General features: G+C 41.5%; 1 protein-coding gene across 2 annotated transcripts in view; it reads left to right on the top strand.

The window, feature by feature from the left end:
- The window catches only part of LOC118360193 (TOX high mobility group box family member 2-like), a 125002-nt gene that overhangs the window by 43021 nt on the left and 56281 nt on the right, over positions 1 to 25700 (top strand). The window contains exon 2 of one of the 2 annotated variants that reach the window (XM_035739432.2): positions 6741 to 6836. In XM_035739432.2, the coding sequence (XP_035595325.1) occupies positions 6741 to 6836 (96 nt within the window). Of the gene's footprint in view, positions 1 to 6740; positions 6925 to 25700 lie in introns of those variants that run through there. The other variant, XM_035739434.2, reaches the window with a different exon arrangement.

Here is a 25700-nt window from a genome sequence, read left to right as displayed (position 1 = left end):
ATGCTTTCGACACCTTGTAGAGTCCATGCCCCAACAAACTTTGTCACTCACTATTATGCATATTAAATATACAGTATGTCACATTGCAGACATATTACAAAAATGTTGGTGAAGAGAGCAGCAGAGTCCCCAAAGGCAAGTATCCTGTAAGACATCATTCACTTCATTGGTCCATGAGCTGGATTCCTCTCTAGTTGAAGTTGTTATCGTCATTGGGATTGTTCTGTTGGTCAATTAAGCCAGGCAAGCTCAATCACACACAGATAACATATTTGAAACAATTTCCAATAGTATATGTAGCCAGGTCTGGTATAGAAAAGAAATGAGAGGAAATCAAACATCTCCTTATGTTAGTCATATTTGCTACAGCGGGTATTTTACAGAGATAATTCACTGTCTCAGTGGGATCTTTGATATTTAAAAAACAAATGTGGCCCAAGGCAATATTCATTAACTGTAAATAATAGAACTGCTTGGATAGTGTAGCACCAAGGTGAAATTAGCCTCTTATTATTTTATAAAGTTAGTGTTCCTCGGGCTTTCCAGTTAGGAGTATTAAAAATGTACAACCCTCTGACAAATTATTCACTTGACAGATTTGCTATTTGCCTTAATCACTAACCATTCAGCTCCACATGGTTGGAAATTGATAAAATTAGATGTCACGTATTTTCCCGTACGGCAGATAGCTTGGTATATCCTTTATCTTCTCTGCTTTTTACATTTCTAATTACACAAAATCATTTTCAAATAACCGTATGACACAAACATTGCAAGTGAAACCGTCTTCAAAATGTTCATAGAATTGTATTTGCAGAGGTTCTTAAAAATGTCATTTCCATTTGAGGCCATAGGCTATGGCAAGGAGAATGTCTAAAGGAAAACACATTGAGCACAACTGTCTTGTTATTTGTGCACAAGAACGCTTTGTGGACTACCGACCTAATTCTTTGTCCTCAATTTCTTAACTTTTCCGTTCTTTACAGTTTTGAATCATCAGCATGTTTGCCATGAAATTGACATTATCTACAGGTCAAAATAGAAGCTGCCTGTCGACCAACAAACACACACAGTCGTATTAGATTGAGAAATAATCATGAGGAAGTACAGAACCATGCCCACCGCACCCCCACATCCCCAAGTGAGTAGCATCTTGTGGTTGTGACCACCGAGCCTGAGACTTATCTCCATATCAGTGGGGTTGGATGGATCCACTTGTTCTCCCAATAGGGGGGAAATGGAGCTCCTCATTGAGCCAGACTGGCGACAGGCTGGTAGATGAGTAGCCAGGGCTTACATGTGCCAGCTCTCCTAGGGGAAGTCTCACTGGCAAACAAACACATCAGCCCTGTGCCAACGCTGAGGGAAGCAGGGTCTTTTTATGTCGTTTTTTTTTAACGTAGGTAGGGTCGAATGGCTTGAAATGTAGTTTGCTTACAGTAGCTAGCACCATTTCTCATCTGTTTGCGAGCCCATTTTAGTTTGATGACGGTTTAACCTTGCTTTACCTCTTGTTCTTTTTCTGTCTTTCTCTCTCGTTCGCTCTCATTCTCTCTTTCTCTCACCACTGTACTTTGGGGAGAGTGGGGTAAGTTCAGCCAGTTTTACATTCAGCATCACTCCATCGAGGGAACAATAGTATTCTTTCAATAGTATTCTTTATAACAACATTATTCTTTCTATGTATTTCAGGATGTTGTGCATCCCTGGAAATCATCAGAATTCATGTAAACATTACAGTTTTGAAAACATAGATTGTCTTGATAAAAATGGTCTCTTGGCACAACTTACCCCGGGTGTGGGGTACGTTGAGCCTTGGGACAGGGTATGTTAAGCCACCTACACATTTCTGTACTGAATTAAATATTACTGCTACCGTTTTCAATCCCTGTATATCTTTATTTCCAAAACACAATTGAACACAATCATTTTTAATGTATTTTAATTAATTGAAGCATGTTTTAACACAGGCTTAAAACCTAACAAACACTTTGCACTTTTTAAAAACATTTTCCAGCCCTGTTGTTACCCAATATCCCAGCGATAATGCCTTGCATTACGTCTGGGAAGAATACTCAACAATTTGCTCAACTTGTCATTGGCTCAGCCATTTACTCAACTTATACCAAGGCTAACATTTGTATTATATTAGCCCACACATCTACAAGGATGCACTTTAATGCTAGTTTTAGGACCTCATATTGAAGCTTTTTGAAACCCCAACTGATGTATAGAACAATGTTAAAATTATCTATTTTGGTTTAGATACATGCATCATGAAACCTCTAACTGTGGTTCCCAAACTTGTTATAGTCCTGTACCCCTTCAAACATTCAACCTCCAGCTGCGTACCCCCTCTAGCACCATGGTCAGCGCACTCTCAAGTGTTGTTTTTTGTCATCATTGTAAGCCTGCCACACACACACACTCTACGCAAAATGTATTAAACAAAGGAAATGACAAAAAGCTCTTATAGGACCAGGGCACAAATAATAATAAATCATTTTGCTCTTTGTTTAGCCATCTTACATATAAAACCTTACTTGTTCATCAAAAATTGTGAACATCTCACCACAGGTTAATGAGAAGGGTGTGCTTGAAAGGATGCACATAACTCTGCAATGTTGGGTTGTATTGGAGAGAGTCTCAGTCTTAAATAATTTTCATGCTAGTGAGGGCTGAGAATCCACTCTCAAATAGGTACGTGGTTGCAAAGGTCATGAGTGTCTTAACAGTGCGATTTACCAAGGCAGGATACTCGCAGCCCTATCCAGAAATCTGGCAGTGGCTTCTGATTAAATTCAAATTTCACAGAACCCCTTGTTGTAATTTCGATGAGGCTCTCTTGTTCAGATATTGGTAAGTGAACTGGAGGCAGGGCATGAAAGGGATAACGAATCCAGTTGTGTGTGTACCTGCGTCATTGCGCACCCAGCTCACTCCGGTGCTTCGCTATATCACATTTGACATTGTCCCTAAGCTTGAGTTCATTAGCACAATATAGTTGCGGAGAGTACATGTAATCCTAGATTCAGATCTTTCAGGCGAGAAAAAAACATCACCCAGATAGGCCAGTCGTTTGAGAAACTCGGCATCATGCAAGTGGTCAGACAAGTGAACATGATGGTCAGTAAAGAAAACATTAAGCTTGTCTCTCAATTTTCAAAAACTTCTCAAAACTTTGCCCCTTCTGTATGTTGTAAAAGCATTACATGGTCACTGCCCATATCATGACATAATGCAGAAAATACACGAGAGTTTGATGGCTTTTGCGCCATCAGTGCAGATACCAACAAATCTTGACCACCAAAGTCCATTTGATATCATCTCCTGTTGTCCTGGTTTCCAGAAGAGGATGTCTTCCTTAATTGACCCACCATAAACGTAACAGACATTTTCCAGGAGCTGTGCCAGGCCCGCCATGTCTGTTGACTCATGTTGCTGTAATGCATAGAATTCACGACTTACTACTAATTCTCGCTCAAAAAACGCCTGTCTTATTTTTCAAATTGGCATGTTTAGTTTCTAAATGTCTGCGCATGAGTGAAGGTTTTATTGAGTTGTGAGATCATACTTTTGCACGTATAACACACTGTGGCTGAGGAAAGGCACTACTCCCAATATAATTGAACCCCAAATCAATGTAGTTCTCATCATATTTGCACCTCTTCCATGGTCCAACGTCCCTGTCTGTTGTTCGGTGCTTTCCCAGGTAATGGGGCAGTCAGATTCACAACGGTCAGTGTCCATGCTAGCTGGGCTAGCAACAAATGTAGAATTACTGATGCTAGCATTGGATGTGCTCGTGGAAGCAGAGCAACTTGTGTCGTCGACAGGTGCAGGTGTAGTACCACTGGTACTACCAGTGGAGCTGGTATGTGTCTCTACGGATGCGGGCTTTACATTTTTTAACCATATATCAATTTTAAAGCAAACAGAATGAGCAGCAGCTACGTCTGGCTACATATGGACCGTTAGTGGAGTTTCCGCGAGAGAGTAACGGTTAATGTGATTGGATGTTAATTATTTGACTAGGCTACCTGTATTTGACATTGTGTTGTTGTTTGTGTTGTTGTTTCGCTGAACACTAGATGGTTTCATTTTTGGGGGGGGCAGTGAAACGAGGCTACTCAGGTGAGAAAAAAACATCACCCAAATGTATAGCCCATTGGAAAATCTAAATGGCATGTTTGAAAATTTGAATCACATTTTTATTTTGCGTACCCCTGACGGCATTGCGCGTACCCCTGGCTAAATTTGACTATATTTTTTGGAGCTAATTTGCTTACCACTTTTTCTATGTGGTTTATTCCTTCACAGACTACATGAAATGACCTCTTCCTAAATATTTGGTCAATAATTATAATATCAACTTACACCTTTTGCTCAACTTATCCCACTCTCCGCTACCCATGTGTGGGAGGCATCTTCATACTGGCTTCCGGTGATGCAACATAAAGGCTGCTGAGGCTTTAGTTAACTTTTTATTCACCCACAAACCATGTGACAAACGAGAAATAGGGGAGCTGTCAATGGCCTGATTGGTTATTTCATCATGTCCTTTAAGGTGATAGGCCACAGCCACACCACAACGCTTTGAGGCCCTGGTTTCGGTGTGGGTACCTTGGCTGCACGTGCTGTGTTCCTAACTGCTGTATAGCAAGGCCGTGTGGCTTGGTAGATGTTTTTAAGTGTGGTGCTCAGAGGTGTGCATTCATTCTGAAACGTGTGCATGTGTGAATGTGGTGCTTGTACAGAGCCTCCGGAAAGTATTCAGATCAATTTGACATTTTGTTAGGTTACAGCCTTATTCTAAAATTGATTAAATTGTTTCCCCCCCTCATCAATCTACACACAATATCCCATAATGACAAAGCAAAAATAGGTTTTTAGTAATTTTTGCTTATTTATTAACAATAACAAAATGGACACTTTACTCAGTACTTTGTTGACCTTTGGCAGCAATTTCAGCCTCAACTCTTTTCGGGTATGATGCTACAAGCATGGCACACCTGTATTTGGGGAGTTTGTCCCATTCTTCTCTTCAGATCCTCTCAAGCTCTGTCAGGTTGGATGGGGAGTGTTGATGCAAAGCTAATTTTAGGTCTCTCCAGAGATGTTCGATTGAGTTCAAGTCTGGGCTCTGGTTTGGCCACTCAAGGACATGTCCCGATGCCACTCCTGCGTTGTCTTGGCTGTGTGCTTTAAGGTTGTTGTAATGTTGGAAGGTGAACCTTCACTCCAGTCTGAGGTCCTGAGTGCTCTGGAGCAGGTTTTCATCAAGGATCTCAAGGATACTTTGCTCCGTTCATCTTTCCCTCAAACCTGACTAGTCCCCCAGTCCTTGCCACAGAAAAACACCCCCACAGCATGATGCTGCCACCACCATGCTCCACTGTAGGGGTGGTACCAGGTTCCCTCCAGACATGCCGCTTGGCATTCAGTCCGAAGAGTTGAATCTTTGTTTCATCAGACCAGAGAATCTTGTTTCTCATGGTCTGAGAGTCTTTAGGTGCATTCTGGCAAACTCCAAGCGGCTGTCGTGCCTTTTGCTGAGGTGTGTCCTCCGTCTGGCCACTCCACCATAAATGCCTGATCAGTGGAGTGCTACAGAGATGGTTGTCCTTCTGGAAGGTTCTCCCATCTCCATAGAGGAACTCTGGAGCTTACTCAGAGTTACCATCGGGTTCATATATAGCGGGACCTTATATAAACAGGTCTGTGCCTTTCCAAAACATGTCTAATCTATTGAATTGATCACAGGTGGACTCCAATCAGGTTGTAGAAACATATCAAGAATGATCAATGGAAACAGGATGCACCCGAGGTCAGTTTCGAGTCTCATAATAAAGGATCTGAATACTTATGTAAATAAGGTATTTCTGTTTTTTGCTTTGTCATTATGGGGTATTGTGTGTAGATTACTGAGGATTTTTTTTATTTAATCCATTTTAGAATAAGGCTGTAATGAAATAAACGTGGAAAAAGTCAAGGGGTCTGAATACTTTGTGTGCATCTGTGAGTGTGTAGTGTGTGTTCTCGTGTTTGTGTGTGTGTATACATTTGATTATGAATCCTCAATGGTTACAATTCACAGTGACCTCTCTTTCCTGTTATTATTCATCCTAGCCCGAATAGCACAGGAGGTTCGTGAAACCTTAATTGGGGAGAACGGGCTTGTGGTAATGACTGGAGCGGAATAGGTGGAATTGTATCAAATACATAAAACACATGGTTTCCAGGTGTTTGATTACATTCCATTTGCTCCGTTCTGGCCATTATTATGAGCCGTTCTCCCCTCAGCAGCCTACAGTAACGTATAGATTGCTTTCGTTTAGGCCAGCCAGCCACTACTATGAGGCTTGAGAGCTCTATGGTTCTCCACTAGTCTCCAGAGCCTTGGCTCTGTGCCAGTGTTCAGCCCCACTCTCTCTTGTGGGTTGAGGGGCATGGGGAGTGGCCGATAATGTCAGCTCATTAAGCTCCATTCTTCCTCGTGCAGCGTTGCACTGTATGGAACCACTGTTTGAGACCCATGTCATTACCCCTCCCCCTGCACGCATGTGGAGGGAAGGGTGGAGAGGGGAGGGTATTACGCGGATTGATATGTTCCTTTTGAAAATGCACTGTTTGTAACTCCTAAAGGGCCTCCCTCTTCTTTTTTTCTCTCCCCTCCTGCTCTTCTCTCTCTCCTGTCTCTCTCACTCTTTCTTTCTCTCTCCCTGTCTCTCTCACCACAGGCCCGGTACGGTGTGGGTGAACGAGGAATTCGGCTCCTCCACGGTACCCCACCCCCAGGCTCCAACCCAGCTGGGAAAAGACTGCCCACTGCTGGGGTGAGATATGGCTAAGGCCCCCCTAACCTTCCTCTATACTAAAGCCCCAGAGGGTGTTCCCCATGGATCGGTGCTGAGCCCCTTGAAGGTTGTGATCCACGAATTAACACTCTCTAGAGTCTAGAATTAGCGCATTAGTGGTCCTCCGACATGCCAACAAGAAAACCCAGAGGCACTTGTACGAAGGGAATGTACACACACACACACACACACATCGACGAGTCTCTAAATAGGCGCGACTATAGTCTAGTAGTTAATGAAATCATCCCTTGTGTTTCCTCCATGGTAGTCTGTCGCTCCAAACGTACAATCCCACATAATACACATCAACAACACTGCAGTCTTCAATAAATCACACAAGGCAGCAACACAACAGTCTACCTTTTGACACGGAACCACGCAGGGGGGGAAAAAACAGCCAGAGATGTAAATAGACGGATACGTCTCCTTTGCTTGTAACGATTTATTTTTGTCACTGCCAGAACAGTCAAAACTTCAGCCGCACTTTTTTAAAACATTTTTTTTATTTTCCTTTTCTCTTTCAAACATTCATATGGTGCAGGGAGGCAAGAGAGCAGTAGATTGCATTAAGATAACCAATTATATGCTAGAGGAAACCAGACTTTTTTTTTCTTCCACTGCCGTTATCTGATGTTGCGGTGAGCAGAGGCAAAGGGCTGGGGTAATGTGACATTCACTCTGCCCTTTATCTCCCCATCGCTGTTTACCAGATTCAGTTAAAAGTGGGTTCTGCTCTGCATCCTCTCCCCCGCCAGAGAAACCCCACATACACACCCACACACACACGTGCAGACGCACGCGCACACACACTCACGCACACACATACACAAACTCCTTCCCCTCCCCGCTCCACGGCAACACTTTGCCATTACATTTTAATGTGTGTGTGGCTTTGTGTGTGTCTACAGTACAGTATACTCTTTGGTGTAGTTTGTGGGTGGATGGGTGAGGTAGACAAAAACTATATATACAAAAGTATGTGGACACCCCTTCAAATTAGTGGATTCGGCTATTTCAGCCACACCCATTGCTGACAGGTGTATAAAATCGAGCACACAGCCATGCATTCTCCATAGACAGACATTGGCAGTAGAAGGGCCTTACTGAAGAGCTCTGTGACTTTCAACGTGGCACCATCATAGGATGCCACCTTTCCAACAAGTCAATTCGTCACATTTCTGCACTGCTAGAGCTGCCCCGGTCAACTGTAAGTGCTGTTATTGTGAAGTGGAAATGTCTAGGACCAACAGCGGCTCAACCGCAAAGTGGTAGGCCACACAAGCTCACAGAACGGGACTGCTGTGTGCTGAAGAGCGTAGTGCGTAAAAATCATCTGTCCTCGGTTTCAACACTCACTACCGAGTTCCAAACTGCCTCTGGAAGCAACGTCAGCACAAGAATTGTTCATCTGGGTATGATATGGGTTTCCATGGCCGAACACTCTAAGATCACAAAGCCCAATGCCAAGCATCGGCTGGAGTGTAAAGCTCACTGCCCTTGGGCTCTGAAGCAGTGTAAAGCTCACTGCCCTTGGGCTCTGAAGCAGTGGAAATGTGTTCTCTGGAGTGATGAATCACGCTTCACTATCTTACAGATGAATCTGAGTTTGGAGGATGCCTGGAGAACACTACCTTCTCCAATGCATAATTCCAACTGTAAAGTTTGGTGGAGGAGGAAAAATGGTCTGGGGCTGTTTTTCATGGTTGAGGCTAGGCCCCTTAGTACTAGTGGAGGGAAACCGTAATGCTACAGTATACAATGACATTCTAGACGATTCTGTGCTTCCAACTTTGTGGCAAAAGTTTGGGGAAGGCCCTTTCCTGTTTCAGCATGACAATGCCCCTGTGCACAAAGCGAGGTCCATACAGAAATGGTTTGTCGAAATCATTGTGGAAAAACTTGATTGGCCTGATCAGAGCCCTGACCTCAACTCCATAGAACACCTTTGGGATGAATTGGAACGCCGACTGCGAGCCAGGCCTTATCGTCCAACATCAGTGCCCGACCTCACTAATGCTCTTGTGGCTGAAATGGAAGCATGTCCCCTCAGAAATGTTCCAACATCTGGTGGAAAGACTTTTCAGAAGAGTGGAGGCTGTTATAGCAGCAAAGAAGGAACCAACTCCATATTAATTTCCATGATTTTGGAATGAGCTGTTCGATGTGCAAGTGTCCACATACTTCTGGTCATGTAGTGTAACTTTTGTTTGTTTGTGTGTGTGTTTGTGTGTGTGGGTCTGTGTGTGCGCAAGTATGTGTGCTTGTCTCGGTGCCTGTGTTCAGTTCTTGTCTACCTCTCCACTTGTTACCCTATGTATGCTCATGTTTAGGTTTCTGCCAGTGCACAGGTTAGCCTACACTACAATATATTGAAGTCCCATTGAGACCACAGTCGCTTTTACAAGGGAGCACTGCATTTTACACTTTAAACATTTTTAGAATACAAGCAACAGTTAAAATACACAAAAATACTAAAAAAATAAAAAATTATATCAAGGAAAACATCAACATATCTCAGCTACCGGGTCTTCAGTCAATACCCTAAACTTCCTAAATGGCACCAGAACATCCAATTTCAACGAGTTGTACAGATTGTTCCAGCAGAGAGGCACATCAAAACTTAAAGCGCATCTACCCAATTCGGGGAAGTCCTGAGGAATCTCAAGAGTTAAACAACCCTGCGAAAGTGTTTTGTGACTCATGTCTTTATACTTCAACAACGAAGTGAGGTATGTTGGAAGCTTGTGCAGAAGAGCTTTGTAAACAAAGAGGGAGTAATGAAGTTACCAACAGGACTAACCTTTTGATACAGGATGCAGAGATGTGTATTTAAACTGTCACCTGTGATAAAGCGAAGGGCTTTATGGTAGACGGCATCCAAAGGTTTAAGAGTAGTGGCTGTTGTAATCCGATAAGTGGTGTTACAAATGTCAAGAACTGGCAGGAAATTTGACTGTACAATCTGCTATTTCCTGCTATTTAGGGAGAGGCAAGACCTGTTTCTAAAAAAAGAAGCCCCCTTGAAATCTTAGCTTTTTAACCAAATCATATCTTACAGTTTCACCTAATATCCCCTCTAAAGTGACTGGCTAATTGTAGTTGGCTCATTAATTTGATACGATGCTGTTCATTTCTAAGGAAGTGTTTCCTCAGACACGGGTTAATAGGTGGGCTGTCAGAGGCCACAGTGAGAGGATGGGGGAAGACGGTGTGGGTGGTACACATTTTCCAGGGATGTGAGCAAGTTCTATATACATGTACCCATGCACACACACATGTGGGCTCTTTTACTCACATGCTCACACACTTTCTCTGATTTACACACACATCCTTGTCACACTGTCAAACCAACAGATACTCAAGTTCATGAAGAGGCACACACACAGATGCATGCACCCTCACACACGTAAGATACTTGCAAACATAAACATGTAGGCCAAGACTCACTGTGTGTAAACAGTATTTATTATGAAGCTATTTTACATTTCATATCCCCTATTGTGGGTTGACTAGACCATGTTATACAAAAGACCAGGTCAATGACACTTTTGTTATACTATGGCAGTAGTTTTAAATTAGATTCCTATATATGTTTCAATTTTTTCTAGTACTGTGTTTGAGCATACTGTATGTTGCTCTACTATCGTCTTGGCATTGGTTCTAAAATAAAAGCTATGTTGAGTTAACTCCAAACTCTATCTGTAAGTATTGTGAAATGATTATTTTTACATTGCAAGTGAGTTGAAAGTTAAGGTTGATTGTGGTCATAGTGGCCATATCAAATTGCGGTAAAATGGGTGAATGTCTAAAAAGGCGTCATGCCTATAGGGGGAACAGGGGCACGTGCCCTCTCCGATTAGTCCTGTTAAAAATAAATACATGCTTGCCCAGATACAGTGCATTCGGAAAGTATTCAGACCCTTTAACTTTTTCACAAAATAATTACATTACAGCCTTATTCTAAAATGGATTTACTCATCAATCTACACATTACATTTACATTTACATTTAAGTCATTTAGCAGACGCTCTTATCCAGAGCGACTTACAAATTGGTGCATTCACCTTATGACATCCAGTGGAACAGCCACTTTACAATAGTGCATCTAAATCTTTTAAGGGGGGTGAGAAGGATTACTTTATCCTATCCTAGGTATTCCTTAAAGAGGTGGGGTTTCAGGTGTCTCCGGAAGGTGGTGATTGACTCCGCTGTCCTGGCGTCGTGAGGGAGTGTGTTCCACCATTGGGGAGCCAGAGCAGCGAACAGTTTTGACTGGGCTGAGCGGGAACTGTACTTCCTCAGTGGTAGGGAGGCGAGCAGGCCAGAGGTGGATGAACGCAGTGCCATTGTTTGGGTGTAGGGCCTGATCAGAGCCTGGAGGTACTGAGGTGCCGTTCCCCTCACAGCTCCGTAGGCAAGCACCATGGTCTTGTAGCGGATGCGAGCTTCAACTGGAAGCCAGTGGAGAGAGCGGAGGAGCGGAGGAACATTATACCCCATAATGACGAAGCATGCATTTATAAATGTTATAAAAAACAGAAATACCTTATTTACATAAGTATTCAGCCCCTTTGCTCCGAGACTCGAAATTGAGCTCAGGTGCAATCTGTTTCCATTGAGCATCCTTGAGATGTTTCTACAACATGATTGGAGTCCACCTGTGGTAAAATCAATTGATTGGACATGATTTGGAAAGGCGTTCGCCTGTCTATATAAGGTCCCACAGTTGACAGTGCGTGTCAGAGAAAAAACCAAGCCATGAGGTAGAAGGAATTGTCTATAGAGCTACGAGACAGGATTGTGTCGAGGCACAGATTGTGTCGAGGCACAGATCTGGGGAAGGGTACCAAAACATTTCTGCAGCATTGCAGGTTCCCAAGAACACAGTAGCCTCCATCATTCTTAAATGGAAGAAGTTTGGAACCACCAAGACTCTTCCTGGAGCTGGCTGCCTGGCCAAACTGGGCAATCGGGGGAGAAGGGCCTTGGTCAGGGAGGTGACCAAGAACCCGATGGTCACTCTGACAGAGCTCCAGAGTTCTTCTTCTGTAAAACCTTGAAATCAGCCCTTGCCTTGACAGGAAGCCAGTGTAGGGAGACTAGCACTGGAGTAATATGATCAAATTCTTTGGTTCTAGTCAGGATTCTAGCAGCCGTATTTAGCACTAACTGAAGTTTATTTAGTGCTTTATCCGGGTATCCGGAAAGTAGAGCATTGCAGTAGTCTAACCTAAAAGTGACAAAAGCATGGATTAATTTTTCTGCATCATTTTTGGACAGAAAGTTTCTGATTTTTGCAATGTTATGTAGTTGGAAAAAAGCTGTCCTTGAAATGGTCTTGATATGTTCTTCAAAAGAGAGATCAGGGTCCAGAGTAACGCCGAGGTCCTTCACAGTTTTATTTGAGACGACTGTACAACCATTAAGATTAATTGTCAGATTCAACAGAAGATCTCTTTGTTTCTTGGGACCTAGAACAAGCATCTCTGTTTTATCCGAGTTTAAAAGTAGAAAGTTTGCAGCCATCCACTTCCTTATGTCTGAAACACATGCTTCTAGCGAGGGCAATTTTGGGGCTTCACCAGGTTTCATTGAAATGTACAGCTGTGTGTCATCCACATAGCAGTGAAAGTTAACATTATGTTTTCGAATGACATCCCCAAGAGGTAAAATATATAGTGAAAACAATAGTGGTCCTAAAACGGAACCTTGAGGAAATTTACAGTTGATTTGTCAGAGGACAAACCATTCACAGAGACAAACTGATATCTTTCTGACAGATAAGATCTTAACCAGGTCAGAACTTGTACGTGTAGACCAATTTGGGTTTCCAATCTCTCCAAAAGTGTGTGGTGATCGATGGTATCAAAAGCAGCACTAAGGTCTAGGAGCACGAGGACAGATGCAGAGCCTCGGTCTGATGACATTAAAAGGTAATTTACCACCTTCACAAGTGCAGTCTCGGTGCTATGATGGGGTCTAAAACCAGACTGAAGCATTTCGTATACATTGTTTGAGAAACAAGAAACAAACATGAGAAACAAGATTCTCTGGTCTGATGAAAACAAGATTCAACTCTTTGGCCTGAAAGCCAAGCCAAGCGTCTGGAGGAAACCTGGCACCATCCCTACTCTGAAGCATAGTGGTGGCAGCATCATGCTGTGGGAATGTTTTACTGGGAGACTAGTCTGGATTGAGGGTAAGATGAACGGAGCAAAGTACAGAGAGATCCTTGATGAAAACCTACTCCAGAGCTCTCAGGAGCTCAGACTGGGGTGAAGGTTCACCTTACAACAGGACAACGACCATAAGCACACACCCAAGACTGTATCGGGCTGTATCACCGCCTGGTACGGCAACTGCTCCGCCCTCAACCGTAAGGCTCTCCAGAGGGTAGTGAGGTCTGCACAACGCATCACCGGGGGCAAACTACCTGCCCTCCAGGACACCTACACCACCCGATGTTACAGGAAGGCCATAAAGATCATCAAGGACATCAACCACCCGAACCACTGCCTGTTCACCCCGCTATCATCCAGAAGGCGAGGTCAGTACAGGTGCATCAAAGCTGGGACCGAGAGACTGAAAAACAGCTTCTATCTCAAGGCCATCAGACTGTTAAACAGCCACCACTAACATTGAGTGGCTGCTGCCAACACACTGTCATTGACACTGACTCAACTCCAGCCACTTTAATAATGGGATTGATGGGAAATGATGTAAATATATCACTAGCCACTTTAAACAATGCTACCTTATATAATGTTACTTACCCTACATTATTCATCTCATATGCATACGTATATACTGTACTCTACATCATCGACTGCATCCTTATGTAATACATGTATCACTAGCCACTTTAACTATGCCACTTTGTTTACTTTGTCTACATACTCATCTCATATGTATATACTGTACTCGATACCATCTACTGTATGCTGCTCTGTACCATCACTCATTCATATATCCTTATGTACATATTCTTTATCCCCTTACACTGTGTATAAGACAGTAGTTTTGGAATTGTTAGTTAGATTACTTGTTGGTTATCACTGCATTGTCGGAACTAGAAGCACAAGCATTTCGCTACACTCGCATTAACATCTGCTAACCATGTGTATGTGACAAATACAATTGGATTTGATTTGATTTGAAGACAACACAGGAGTGGCTTTGGGACAAGTCTCTGAATATCTTTGAGTGGCACATCGTCACGTACTTTGTGCCGCATCTGATTTTTGGGGTGCATGACGACCACGATAAAAACTGATTCAATCTTTCTTTCAACTATTGACCTGTGAGCATTGCTTGATTGGGAGATTGTGCATCGACGTCAAGATTTTTATTCTATTGTACGCTCTCGCAGTGACAACAAGACCTTATTAAGCACCACCCCACCTAACCCCATTCCACAGTGCCTTTCTCTTCAATCTCTCTGTTGTTCAAACTCTGCTGTGTTTTAGTGGTTTGACTGCAACAGAAAGTGGAGGGATGGAAATAATCTCAGCTGGCTGACATTTTCTTTTTTTTACCACCCATACATATTTGCAGTGAAAACAGGCCTCCATAGATTGTCAAAAGTTGAATCCATCCTTCTTTTGCTCTTCATATTAGAATATATATTTTATAATAATAGCACTCTACTATGAATTAGGACTGCATTGATTCCTGGACCAAATAACAATACCAATGGAACATATTCTCCCTGACTCACTATCTTTATTGTTATAGAGTTGGCAGGGTAGCCTAGTGGTTAGAGCATTGGACTAGTAACCAGAAGGTTGCAAGTTCAAATCCCCGAGCTGACAAGATACAAATCTGTTGTTCTGCCCCTGAACAGGCAGTTAACCCACTGTTCCTAGGCCGTCATTGAAAATAAGAATTTGTTCTTAACTGACTTGCCTAGTAAAATAAGGGTAAAATAAAAAATCTTGTTGTCTTTAAGTGTTTAGTAGCATTAGGCCTACCTTGCTTAATGGTAGAAGTTAGGCTCTAAGGTAAGCTAATGAGACTGGCAAACAGGGGGTATTTCATAAACATTTGTAGTTGGATTCATTCAGGTGTAATGCCACAGAGTTTGACACTCGCCCGTCTAGCTCGTGTGTACTGCTAGCTGTAGAGATGATCATATCTGTAATAAAGATCTGTGTACTATGTATAGATAAAGACATATTTGCATCTGCAGATGAATTATGTGGTAGAGAGGGAGAAAACAAAAGGTGGATGTGAGGCACTAGTGGTGGCAGTTAACTAGCACTGCTGCAGCAGCTCTGTCTGTGTAGTTGGGATCAAGCAGTCAGAACCAGGAAGAGGCCCTGTTTCCCCTTATCTAACGACAACAGAGCACATGTTGCCATGGCCACAGGCTGCTCTCTTTATGTGTGTGTGTGTGTGTGTGTGTGTGTGTGTGTGTGTGTGTGTGTGTGTGTGTGTGTGTGTGTGTGTGTGTGTGTGTGTGTGTGTGTGTGTGTGTGTGTGTGTGTGTGTGTGTGTGTGTGTGTGTGTGTGTGTGTGTGTGTGTGTGTGTGTGTGTGTGTGTGTGTGTTCCATGTCCATTGTTTGCTCCGGGTGTGTTAAAACATCAGGATTGTCACTGTGGTAGACACTTTTCTCTCCTTGTCGCCATTATAACTCTGAGAAACATTTTTCTTGTTCTCATTCTTTCTTTCTTTTTCTTTCTTTCTTTTTCTTTCTTTCTTTCTTTCTTTCTTTCTTTCTTTCTTTGTGACAGGTTGGGACCTCACAAAATTCAGTCACACATTGTTTCAGGAAATGTTGAGGTTGAGGTTGGCGAGGACCTTGTTCAGTTAATTGCACAGAAAGAAAAAGGGAGAAGGGGGAGATGGAGAAGTAGGGTGCTCAAACAGACATGCATATTGCATGAGTCCCTCTACTGCACCCCTTTCTTCATGGCTGAGCAGTGCTTGTTAATTCCGCTTGGTGAGATAATAATTTTTAGTGAGAGTTAGTGTACTGTACTGGCAAAAGCTTTTAAAGTCACAAGCATCATACACTTTCTCTTAATAGATTCTCTTATAAATTGACAAAAAATAAATCGTTGTCAAAAGTTTTTCTTTCTACCATGGTACACGGTGAAATGCAGCCACCGATGTGTATGGGTCCGAGACCACTTCCCCTGGGATTGAGATATCACTTTACTTAAAGGCCCAGTGCAGTCAAAAACATGATTTCCATGTGTTTTATATTACGAGCAGGGTTGGAAATTAACACCCACCACCTGCCAAATACAGGTAGATTTTGTCATTGGTAAGAATGTCTATTTCACCAGCCACGTTGGCGGGGGGTTACACAGAGCATTTGGGAACAGTTTTTTTTTTATCCAAAGGCCACATGGAGAAGTTGGTCGAAATTACAAGGAAAGCTACTAAAATGTGACTTTGTTCTCGTGTTTCTTGGCCAGTTATATAATTTTGTTCACACGCTAGGTGATTTTTTTCATCACAGACAAGCGAGTTCCCAAGTTACCACGGTAACGATATCTCCCTTAAAGGGGCAGCTGAACTTTTTTGTCTCACCAAATGATTGCGCTTGATTGAGAATGGGTCATGGATATTCATGAACTTTTTGTAATTTCTTATCATTAAAATATTTAAATACATTAATTGTTTCCTTAGATTTATTTGTGTGCATCTAAATTTCTACTTAGGAGAACATCATGTACTCCTTGTAAAGAAATGTCACTATAGAGTCCTGAACTATAATTAAGCTTATAAGGCCTGAGGGGGTGTGGTATATGGCCAATATATGGCTGTTCTTAGGCACGACGCAATGCAGAGGGCTTGGTGATATTGCCCTTTGCCGTGTTAAAGTATATTGGCCATATACCACACACCCAACATAATTAGGAGAGTAAAAAGTACTTTTTTGTCATACATGGTCATGTAAAATTAGCATTTTTTTGTGATCCAATACGTAATATAGTAAATTTATCATAATTTGGTTTTAATTCAGAGAGAATAGCAAAAGTATCTAGATCATCTATGAGGCCGTGGAGAGACTAATTGTGGTTTTAAAAGAAAACGTGAATCATCAGCGTACAATGACACTTTAGTTTTTAAGCCACGGATTTCTAATCGCTTAATATTATTGTTTGATCTAAACTTAACAGCTAACATTTAGATGGCAATAATGAATAGATATGCCGATAGTGGACAACCTTGTTTTACTCCTCTAGAGAGTTTAAAACTTTCTGAGATGTAGCCATTATTTACTATTTTACACCTAGGGTTTCTATACATAACTTTAACCCAAAATTTAAATGTTCTAGACATTTATATATAAACTCCAGTCGTACTTTATCAAAAGCCTTTTCGAAATCAGCTATGAAAACCAGGCCTGGTGTCCCCGATATTTCATAGGATTCTATTGTTTCCAGTACTTGTCTTATATTATCTCCAATGTATCGTCCATGTAAAAAACCTGTCTGATTAGGATGAATACTTTCTTAATTCTATGCGCTAGGATTTTTGCATCACAACCCTGAAGTGTAAGAGGTCTCCAATTTTTTAAATGGACTGGATCTTTATATATACCACTTGGGTCCTGTTTCAGTATGATATCAGACCTTCTTGTTGCGTGTCTGATAATCTACCATTTATATAGGACTGGTTAAAACATGCTAATAATGGTCCTTTGAGTATATCAAAGAAAGTTTTGTATACTTCCACTGGTATGCCATCCAGACCTGGAGTTTTCCCATCCTTAAAGGCACCAATTGCATCAAGCAGTTCCTCCTCTGTAATTTGGCCTTCACATGAGTCTTTCTGTACAGATGTTAATTTTACAATATTATTAGGACAAAAATCCATACAATTAGTTTCAGTTAGTGGAGATGGAGGAACCTGAAACAAAAACATATTCTTTACTTCCTCTTTCAAAATATATTTTGGTGAATCATGCGTGACTCCATCATTTGTAACATGTTTTAATAAAAAAATTGTAGGTAGCATTTCTATATTGAAGATTGAAAAAGAATTTGGTGCATATTTCCCCATATTCCATCCAGTTCGCTTTCTTTTTATAATCTATTACACTGGATCTTTCTTAAATAAGATCCTCCATTTCTTTTTGTTTTTCCTCTAACTTATTCTGTGCCTCTATGGTACCGTTTTATTTCTATCTAACTGTATTGTTAGTCCTTCAATTTCCTATGTTTAATATGGACTCTTTTGATCTAAATTGCTTTTGTTTTATAAATGAGTACTGAATTGCAAGGCCTTTAAAGGCACATTTAAAAGTGTCCCATACAATAAGGGGATCTGCTGTACCTATGTTATGTAGGAAAAAGTCAGTTATAAATTCTTCTGTCCTAGATTTGTAAGTCGCTCTGGATAAGAGCGTCTGCTAAATGACTTAAATGTAATGTAAATGTAGATCTAAACAATTTATCATCTAGTAGGCTTTGATTAAATTTCCAATATCCTCGCCCACGTGGAAATTCTGTAAGAGTAATATATGTGCCAATTATGTGATGATCCATCCGCATTCTGTCCCCTATTCAACACTTTTTAAACATCTGGTGCCAGAGAGAATGGCATAAGAAAGTAGTCAAGACGACTAGCTTGATTAAGCCTCCGCCATGTATATCTCACTAGGTCAGGGTATTTACGTCTCCATATATCCACTAATTCCAATATATCCTTAAGTACCTGAGGGTGATAGTTTGTAATGTGATTCCCTTTCCGGTCCACAGAGGTTTTTAAGACAGTATTAAAATCTCCCACCATAATAATAGAGTCTACTGTTGCTTGTAGAGTTGATAAATTCTTATAAATATTTTCAAAGAAGCTTGGATCATCATTATTCGGACCGTATAGGTTAATATGCCATATCTGTTTATTGTCCAATAACATACACTGCTCAAAAAAATAAAGGGAACACTTAAACAACACAATGTAACTCCTAAGTCAATCACACTTCTGTGAAATCAAACTGTCCACTTAGGAAGCAACACTGATTGACAATAAATGTCACATGCTGTTGTGCAAATGGAATAGACAACAGGTGGAAATTATAGGCAATTAGCAAGACACCCCCAATAAAGGAGTGGTTCTGCAGGTGGTGACCACAGACCACTTCTCAGTTCCTATGCTTCCTGGCTGATGTTTTGGTCACTTTTGGATGCTGGCGGTGCTTTCACTCTAGTGGTAGCATGAGACGGAGTCTACAACCCGCACAAGGTAGTGCAGCTCATCCAGGATGGCACATCAATGCGAGCTGTGGCAAGAAGGTTTGCTGTGTCTGTCAGCATGGAGGCGCTACCAGGAGACAGGCCAGTACATCAGGAGATGTGGAGGAGGCCGTAGGAGGGCAACAACCCAGCAGCAGGACCGTCAGTCGGACCAGCCTGTAGTGTGGTTTTACACTTAAATTTTGAGTGTGACTTCAAATCCAGACCTCCATGGGTTGATACATTTGATTTCCATTGATAATTTTTGTGTGATTTTGTTGTCAGCACATTCAACTATTTAAAGAAAAAGTATTTAATAATAATATTTAATTCATTCAGATCTAGTGTGTTATTTTAGTGTTCCCTTTATTTATTTGAGCAGTGTATTTAAAATAATCCATCTACCTTGATAATCTGTTTGGACAATTTACAAATTTTGATCAAAATTACTGTTAATTAAAACCATCACCCCTTTTGAATTTCTTTGCCCATCGGAGAAATATATTTCGCAACCCCCAGTTCTTTTTCCACAAAACTTCATCTAAAATTGTTGAATGGGTTTCCTGTAAACAATATATATTATATTCCTTCTCTTTTAGCCAGGTCAATACTGATCGTCTTTTCTTATTATTTGCTAGGCCATTACAATTGTAACTGGCTGTACTTATTTCACCACTTACCATAATGTGACTTAACTCAAAATATATGTTTGTAAACATACAATTAAAAAGTAACATGATGAATGAGTGTCTATGTAGCTGTACCATGATATTTACTAAGTAAACCTTCAATTGGTCCCCACCATTCCACCCGCTAAAAGCCCTCCTCATCCCGAGCTGGGCCGTCATCCCAATGACCGGCAGACCACCTCCGACCCCCCGCATCCCATAGCCCTGAACAGACTGGGATCCATCCTTTGAAAAGAGCACACAGTGCCATTTACCGAATTGAAGTAGATCAACTGCCAAATGCATTTCCATCGCCCTCACCTCGATCTGTATTATATATAGCTGTGAATCATCTACATATTTTACTCCTTCGCAACAGTTGTGGGATACACACATACACCCACACACACTCAACCCTTTCCCCCCACACAACCATAAACTCACATTCTCAACAGTTGCACCATCCCAGAGCTCAACTCAAGAAAGGTCCTGATTTACAAATGCACTTACTGTTGCAGCTGCATGAAAAAGACCACGGGAAAAAATGGGCAGAAATTGAGAGATTTATTAACCATTGTCACATCCTAGATGATGGAGGTCAAATGTACACCTTTTCCCTGAAACACCTACAACATGGTCACCCGTCTTGACCATATTCCCAAGCATCTCCATGCAGTCAGACTTTTGATTTTGTGCCACCAGGGTCACAATAATATACCCCCTCTCTGAATGTCCGAGTGTGACGCCCTCCCCATGGGTTAGTGCAGCTAGTGTTGCCAGCACTGCTACTGCCTGGGTGGGGGCACCCCACCGGAATCCCCACCGGCTAGGTACAAGGTCGTCAAGGTTCTCATTAGCAGCTTTCAGAATTTCCTTGTATAGTATGCCCTCCCTTTAGGGTGCTTTGGCTTTGCAGGACCAACCCTGCCAAGCAGGCTCAGAATCATGAGGGGGTTGTGCTGTCCTTGGTCTCTGACCGCATTTTGGCTGCATACAGACAGACCGCTTACAGCAGGCCCATAAAACAGTTAGGGACTTTCCTTAGTATCTGGGTTATTCAGGTGGGTGTCTAGGGTATAGAGTTGTGGACTGTACCATTAAATTAGGATCATAAATAAATAATTAGACATAATTTATTTAAAAAATGTAGTTCCCCACGATAGGACAATAAATAAATAAGACGTATAATTCATTATAAAAGTATATCCATCATCTGAAGAACATTGAAAGCCCTTTCATACCCCGGCTCACAGCAATACATTGGTTCTGGGATATGCAACCATATCATTTCTCACTCACTCAACTTTCCTAAACATAACAAATAAAATCAAAAATAAACATACACCACACCATCCACACATACTGTGCCTTCTGTTTACATCGTTTTTATCTTCACCATGTTGAATTAGTGCTTGTGTGTTCCAATTAGTTATATGTGAAGATATACACAAAAGCAATTTCTTTTTTAAATTGTATTGTTACAATCCATAACCGGGCAAGAATTGTGTTTCATTATTTTGCTCAGCTATGAGAACTTTGTAATTTTTTAAAATAACCATGGAGTAGTCTTTGTGTCTCTGAACAACTGGTTATCAATATATAGTTTATCAACGACGCGAGTTACTCGTTTCCCTTTTAATATATTTTCTTTGAAAATTGGATACAGATCTTTACGCCGTTCTGCAATTTCCTTCGGAAACTGACCATTCATGACAATTTTGGTCCCAGCAAGTTTTTTACCCAGGCTTTTAACCATTATTTTATCTTTAAATGAAGCAAATTTGGCAACGATTGGGCGCTCATACCTTTGGCCTCTATGTCCAAAGCGGTGTACATGTTCCAGTTGGATTTTGTCGATAGCTTGGCGTGGAATCTTAAGCGCTGTAAGGAGGAACTCTCTAACCACAGATTCAGGAACTTCCCATTTTTTCTCCTGGATACCTGTAAGTACCAGTTTCGCTCTCATGGATCTAGTTTGTCTGTCCAGTAAGGCTTCTCTCAGCACGGTGTTCTCCTTTTGAATTTCATTCACTTCGGTTTCAATCTTATTGACTGTCCCTTTTAACTTGTTTGTTTCCTTCTCCAATGTCGCAGCTTTTTCATCACTCATCTCGAGGCTTGCCTTCAACACGTTTATATCCTTACTAACTCATTCAAGTATACCCAGTTTGTCATTTATTGATTTTAACAGAATGGTTTTGACCTTTACCATTCGCCGGTGGTGAAAAAATGAAATCGTCTGTGTCTGTAGAAGAGTCACGTTTTCGTTTTGGAATCGGTTCCCCTGTCTTACTCTCCGTCATGTTTGGGTGTTGCGTGTTTTTTTCGTAATATTTGCTGTTAAATGTCTTAAGATTTGTTTTGCGTTATTATCCAGATTGAAGGTTATCACCCACCAGATTGTGCAGTGCTAATATTTTAATCTAACTTGTCGATGTTGAATATGACGTTTTATCTTGAGGTCCACATAACTTCGTTCAGTCAGCCATTACATGTCCGCAATTTCTTCTTACCTGTCCCTCGATTCCTCGACTCCTTGCACGTCGACTCCCGGTGTCAACTCCCATTTGTGAGTGTCAAAACTCCAAAGATTTGGTGCTTTTGGAACGGAGGAGACTGATTAGTTTGCTGTACTTCCTAGAACACAAACACTTGCATCTTTCAGTATAGGCAGGTCGGCCACCTGGCAGACAGTCAGAACCGTGCACTAGGCCGATCCATCGGCAATCGAAAGCTGTATCACGCGATGGAATGCTGTATTTCACCATTTCTTGGCTTGCAATGTCTTGTGACTTCAGTAAAGCATGGCCTACAGTATCATCAATGAATAGGCTAGGATATTGAAATGAGCGAGATGAAAGACTTTCGCTCTCGCACAGTCACACTATTGAGCCAGAAGGTTGCTTGCTTTCTGCGTCAACATAAGACATTTCATTAAAAAACTGTTCGAAAAATTCTTGCTTGAGAAAATGCTCTCTGCTAAAAAGCTCTTTTTGTTTCTTTTTGACCATTTGAATTGAAAAACAATCACAGTAAGGTACTTAATTGTTACCCAGAAATGGTTTGATATTGAGAGAAAAGCAGCTGCATTGGACCTTCAGTTCTTCAGTCCCATTTGGTGCCTAGTGAATAGAACCCAATGGAGTGGTCTAATTGACCAGCCTGTTTGTTTTCTTACTGCCGTTCAGCTGGAGGCCTATGCTGCAAGCTAAAATGTGAAGTCAGGTCTATGTAAGGTGTTTGAAGTGTTTTAACTTTGGCTTGCCCACCAAGGGGAATTGATTCTTTAGTGTAATGGTGGGATAGCAGACATGGGTACAAATTTGAAGTCTTCAAATACTTTTAGTGTTTGCTGTAACCTACCAGGGTTAGCACCAGAGATGGAAGAGGAAACGAGACATCCCACTTCCTAATTTATTTCTGGTTATGTTACAGTCAATGAACTAAGCAGACCAGACCCACCTGCTAATGCATTGTTGTCTATGGGAGAACCACCCCAATAAGCAGACCGGAACTGACAATTATTTTCAATGGTTAAAAGCTTTTTAAACATAGTGTGATATCTTCATTCATCCACAATATTTGTTAGTACTTTTGCAGCTACTCTTTTGCTTCCATTGCGCCAGGCCAGCTCAATCAAACCCTTATGAAGTATTTGAAATAATTTGAAATAGTATTTGAACCCAGGTCTGTGGGATAGTTGTATTGATGTGCAAGAGGAAATGAGGACATACAGCTCCCCAGATGTTCCATAGTAGCATGGTAGCATTATGGCAGTCATATTAACCCATCCATCAAAGGGTTTCTTCAATGCAGCCTGTAATTTTCAAATCCAGCATTGAACAATCCCGCAAGCCAAGATGAAAAGACAGCAACATTGTATTCTACTATTAGCACTGTAAATATTACATGTATTCCCTAGATACGCTAGTTAGCATTACTTCCACCTTGTGGGTTCATTATTTTTGAAGAGCCATGCTCCTCGATGATGGCAAGGCCTGACCTAGTTCTGGGCCATCACTCTCCCCCTCACACTCTCTCTCTCTCTCTCTCTCTCTCTCTCTCTCTCTCTCTCTCTCTCTCTCTCTCTCTCTCTCTCTCTCTCTCTCTCTCTCTCTCTCTGTCTCTCACACTCTCCCTCTTTCTCCCTGTCTCTCTTTCTCTCCACCACGTTTCACACTGTGAAACATTGCGAGAGGTGGTCCCTGCTGAACAATTACCATGCAAAGCAATCCAAATAGAGATGTTTGCCGAAAACAACATGTGTGTAATTACTGCTTAATGACTCCCTTGTCTAGTCAGAATGCACAATTAGACCGGCAATGGGGAAGCACTGCCAGTGCCCACTGGAGAGAGAGAGACAGAGTGAAAGAGAGGCAGAGACCGAGGTTGGCGGAGAGAGGCAGGGAGAGAGACAGGCAAAGAGAGAGAGAGAGAAAGAGAGAGAGAGAGAGAGAGAGAGAGAGAGAGAGAGAGAGAGAGAGAGAGAGAGAGAGAGAGAGAAAGGGGGGCAAAGAGGATGGTTTCTGCAGTGAATGTGGAGTAATGGCTGCACTGATAGCATTCAGCTGAGAATAAATTGGCATTTTAAATGGGAGAGCCAGTGCAAGGAGAGCTATAGCAGAGCATAGGAAAAGGCTTACATTGGAATATATGAGCAGCCATGTTGAATTACAAAATGTCTGACCTTTATCTGTTGTCTTGGGGGCTTGATTGGTAGTTGGATGGTTTCAATTTGAACGTCAGATTTTCATCCCACCTCCGTGTTGAAAAGACAAGACTGTGACATGAAATAAACACTTTAATTCTTTATCCATTTTGTTTAATGGCATAGCTTTAAAACAAGAGGATAAAATATATATATTTTTTGGTGTATTTGTTGACTGTACTATGAGACCCAGAAGAGGGTCTGTTCCGACCTTACCTCTTTATCTCACTTTATCTAATCGCCGACATGACAGTGGTTTTTGATACATTAAATTAAATACAGTAGTCTAAATACAGTATGTGGACGTGCTGTAGAGGCTTTCATATGAAACAATTATATCACCCTGTACCACTCATTGATCAAGTTGTTGTTCAGCGTAGCCTAGTGGTTAGAGCGTTGGACTAGTAACCGGAAGGTTGCGAGTTCAAACCCCCTGAGCTGACAAGGTACAAATCTGTCGTTCTGCCCCTGAACAGGCAGTTAACCCACTGTTCCCAGGCCGTCATTGAAAATAAGAAAATAAGAATATGTTCTTAACTGACTTGCCTGGTTAAATAAAGGTAAAATTTTTAAATAAAAAAAATAAAAAAATGTGGTGTGGTTTTGAAAGGAGATAAGCCTGTGATCTCACAAAGCTAAATGTCTGACAATATATTACTTATTCAAAGCAAACAGAATGTTGATGCTCAGTATTTAAACTATACTTATATAAACTGAACAAAAACATAAACGCAACATGTAAAGTGTTGGTCCCATGTTTCATGAGCTGAAATGTAAAAAAATCTCTGACATATTCCATATACACAAAAATCTTATTTCTCTCAGATTTTGTGCACAAATTTGTTTACATCCCTGTTTGTGAGCATGTCTCATTTTCCAAGATAAGCCATCCACCTGACAGGTGAAGCATATTAAGAAGCTGATTAAACAGCTTGATCATTACCCAGGTGCACCTTGTGCTTGGGACAATAAAAGGCCGCTCTAAAATATGTAGTTTTGTCACACAACAAAATGCCACAGATGTCTCAAGTTTTGAGGGAGCAAGCAATTGGCATGGGGACTCTAGGAATGTCCACCAGAGCTTTTGCCAGAGAATTTAATGTTAATTTCTCTACCAGAAGCCGCCTCCAATGTTGTTTTAGAGAATTGAGCAATGCATCCAACCGGCTTTACAACCGTAGACCATGTGTATGGCATGGTGTTGGCAAGTGGTTTGCTGATGTCAACGTTGTGAACCGAGTGCCCCATGGTGGTAGTGGGGTTATGTTATGGGC

Source organism: Oncorhynchus keta, chromosome 27, assembly GCF_023373465.1.
Source record: "Oncorhynchus keta strain PuntledgeMale-10-30-2019 chromosome 27, Oket_V2, whole genome shotgun sequence".
NCBI classification, from domain to species: domain Eukaryota; kingdom Metazoa; phylum Chordata; class Actinopteri; order Salmoniformes; family Salmonidae; genus Oncorhynchus; species Oncorhynchus keta.
The sequence above is the reverse complement of the archived record's forward strand: the minus strand, read 5'-3'. Positions and strand labels throughout refer to the sequence as shown.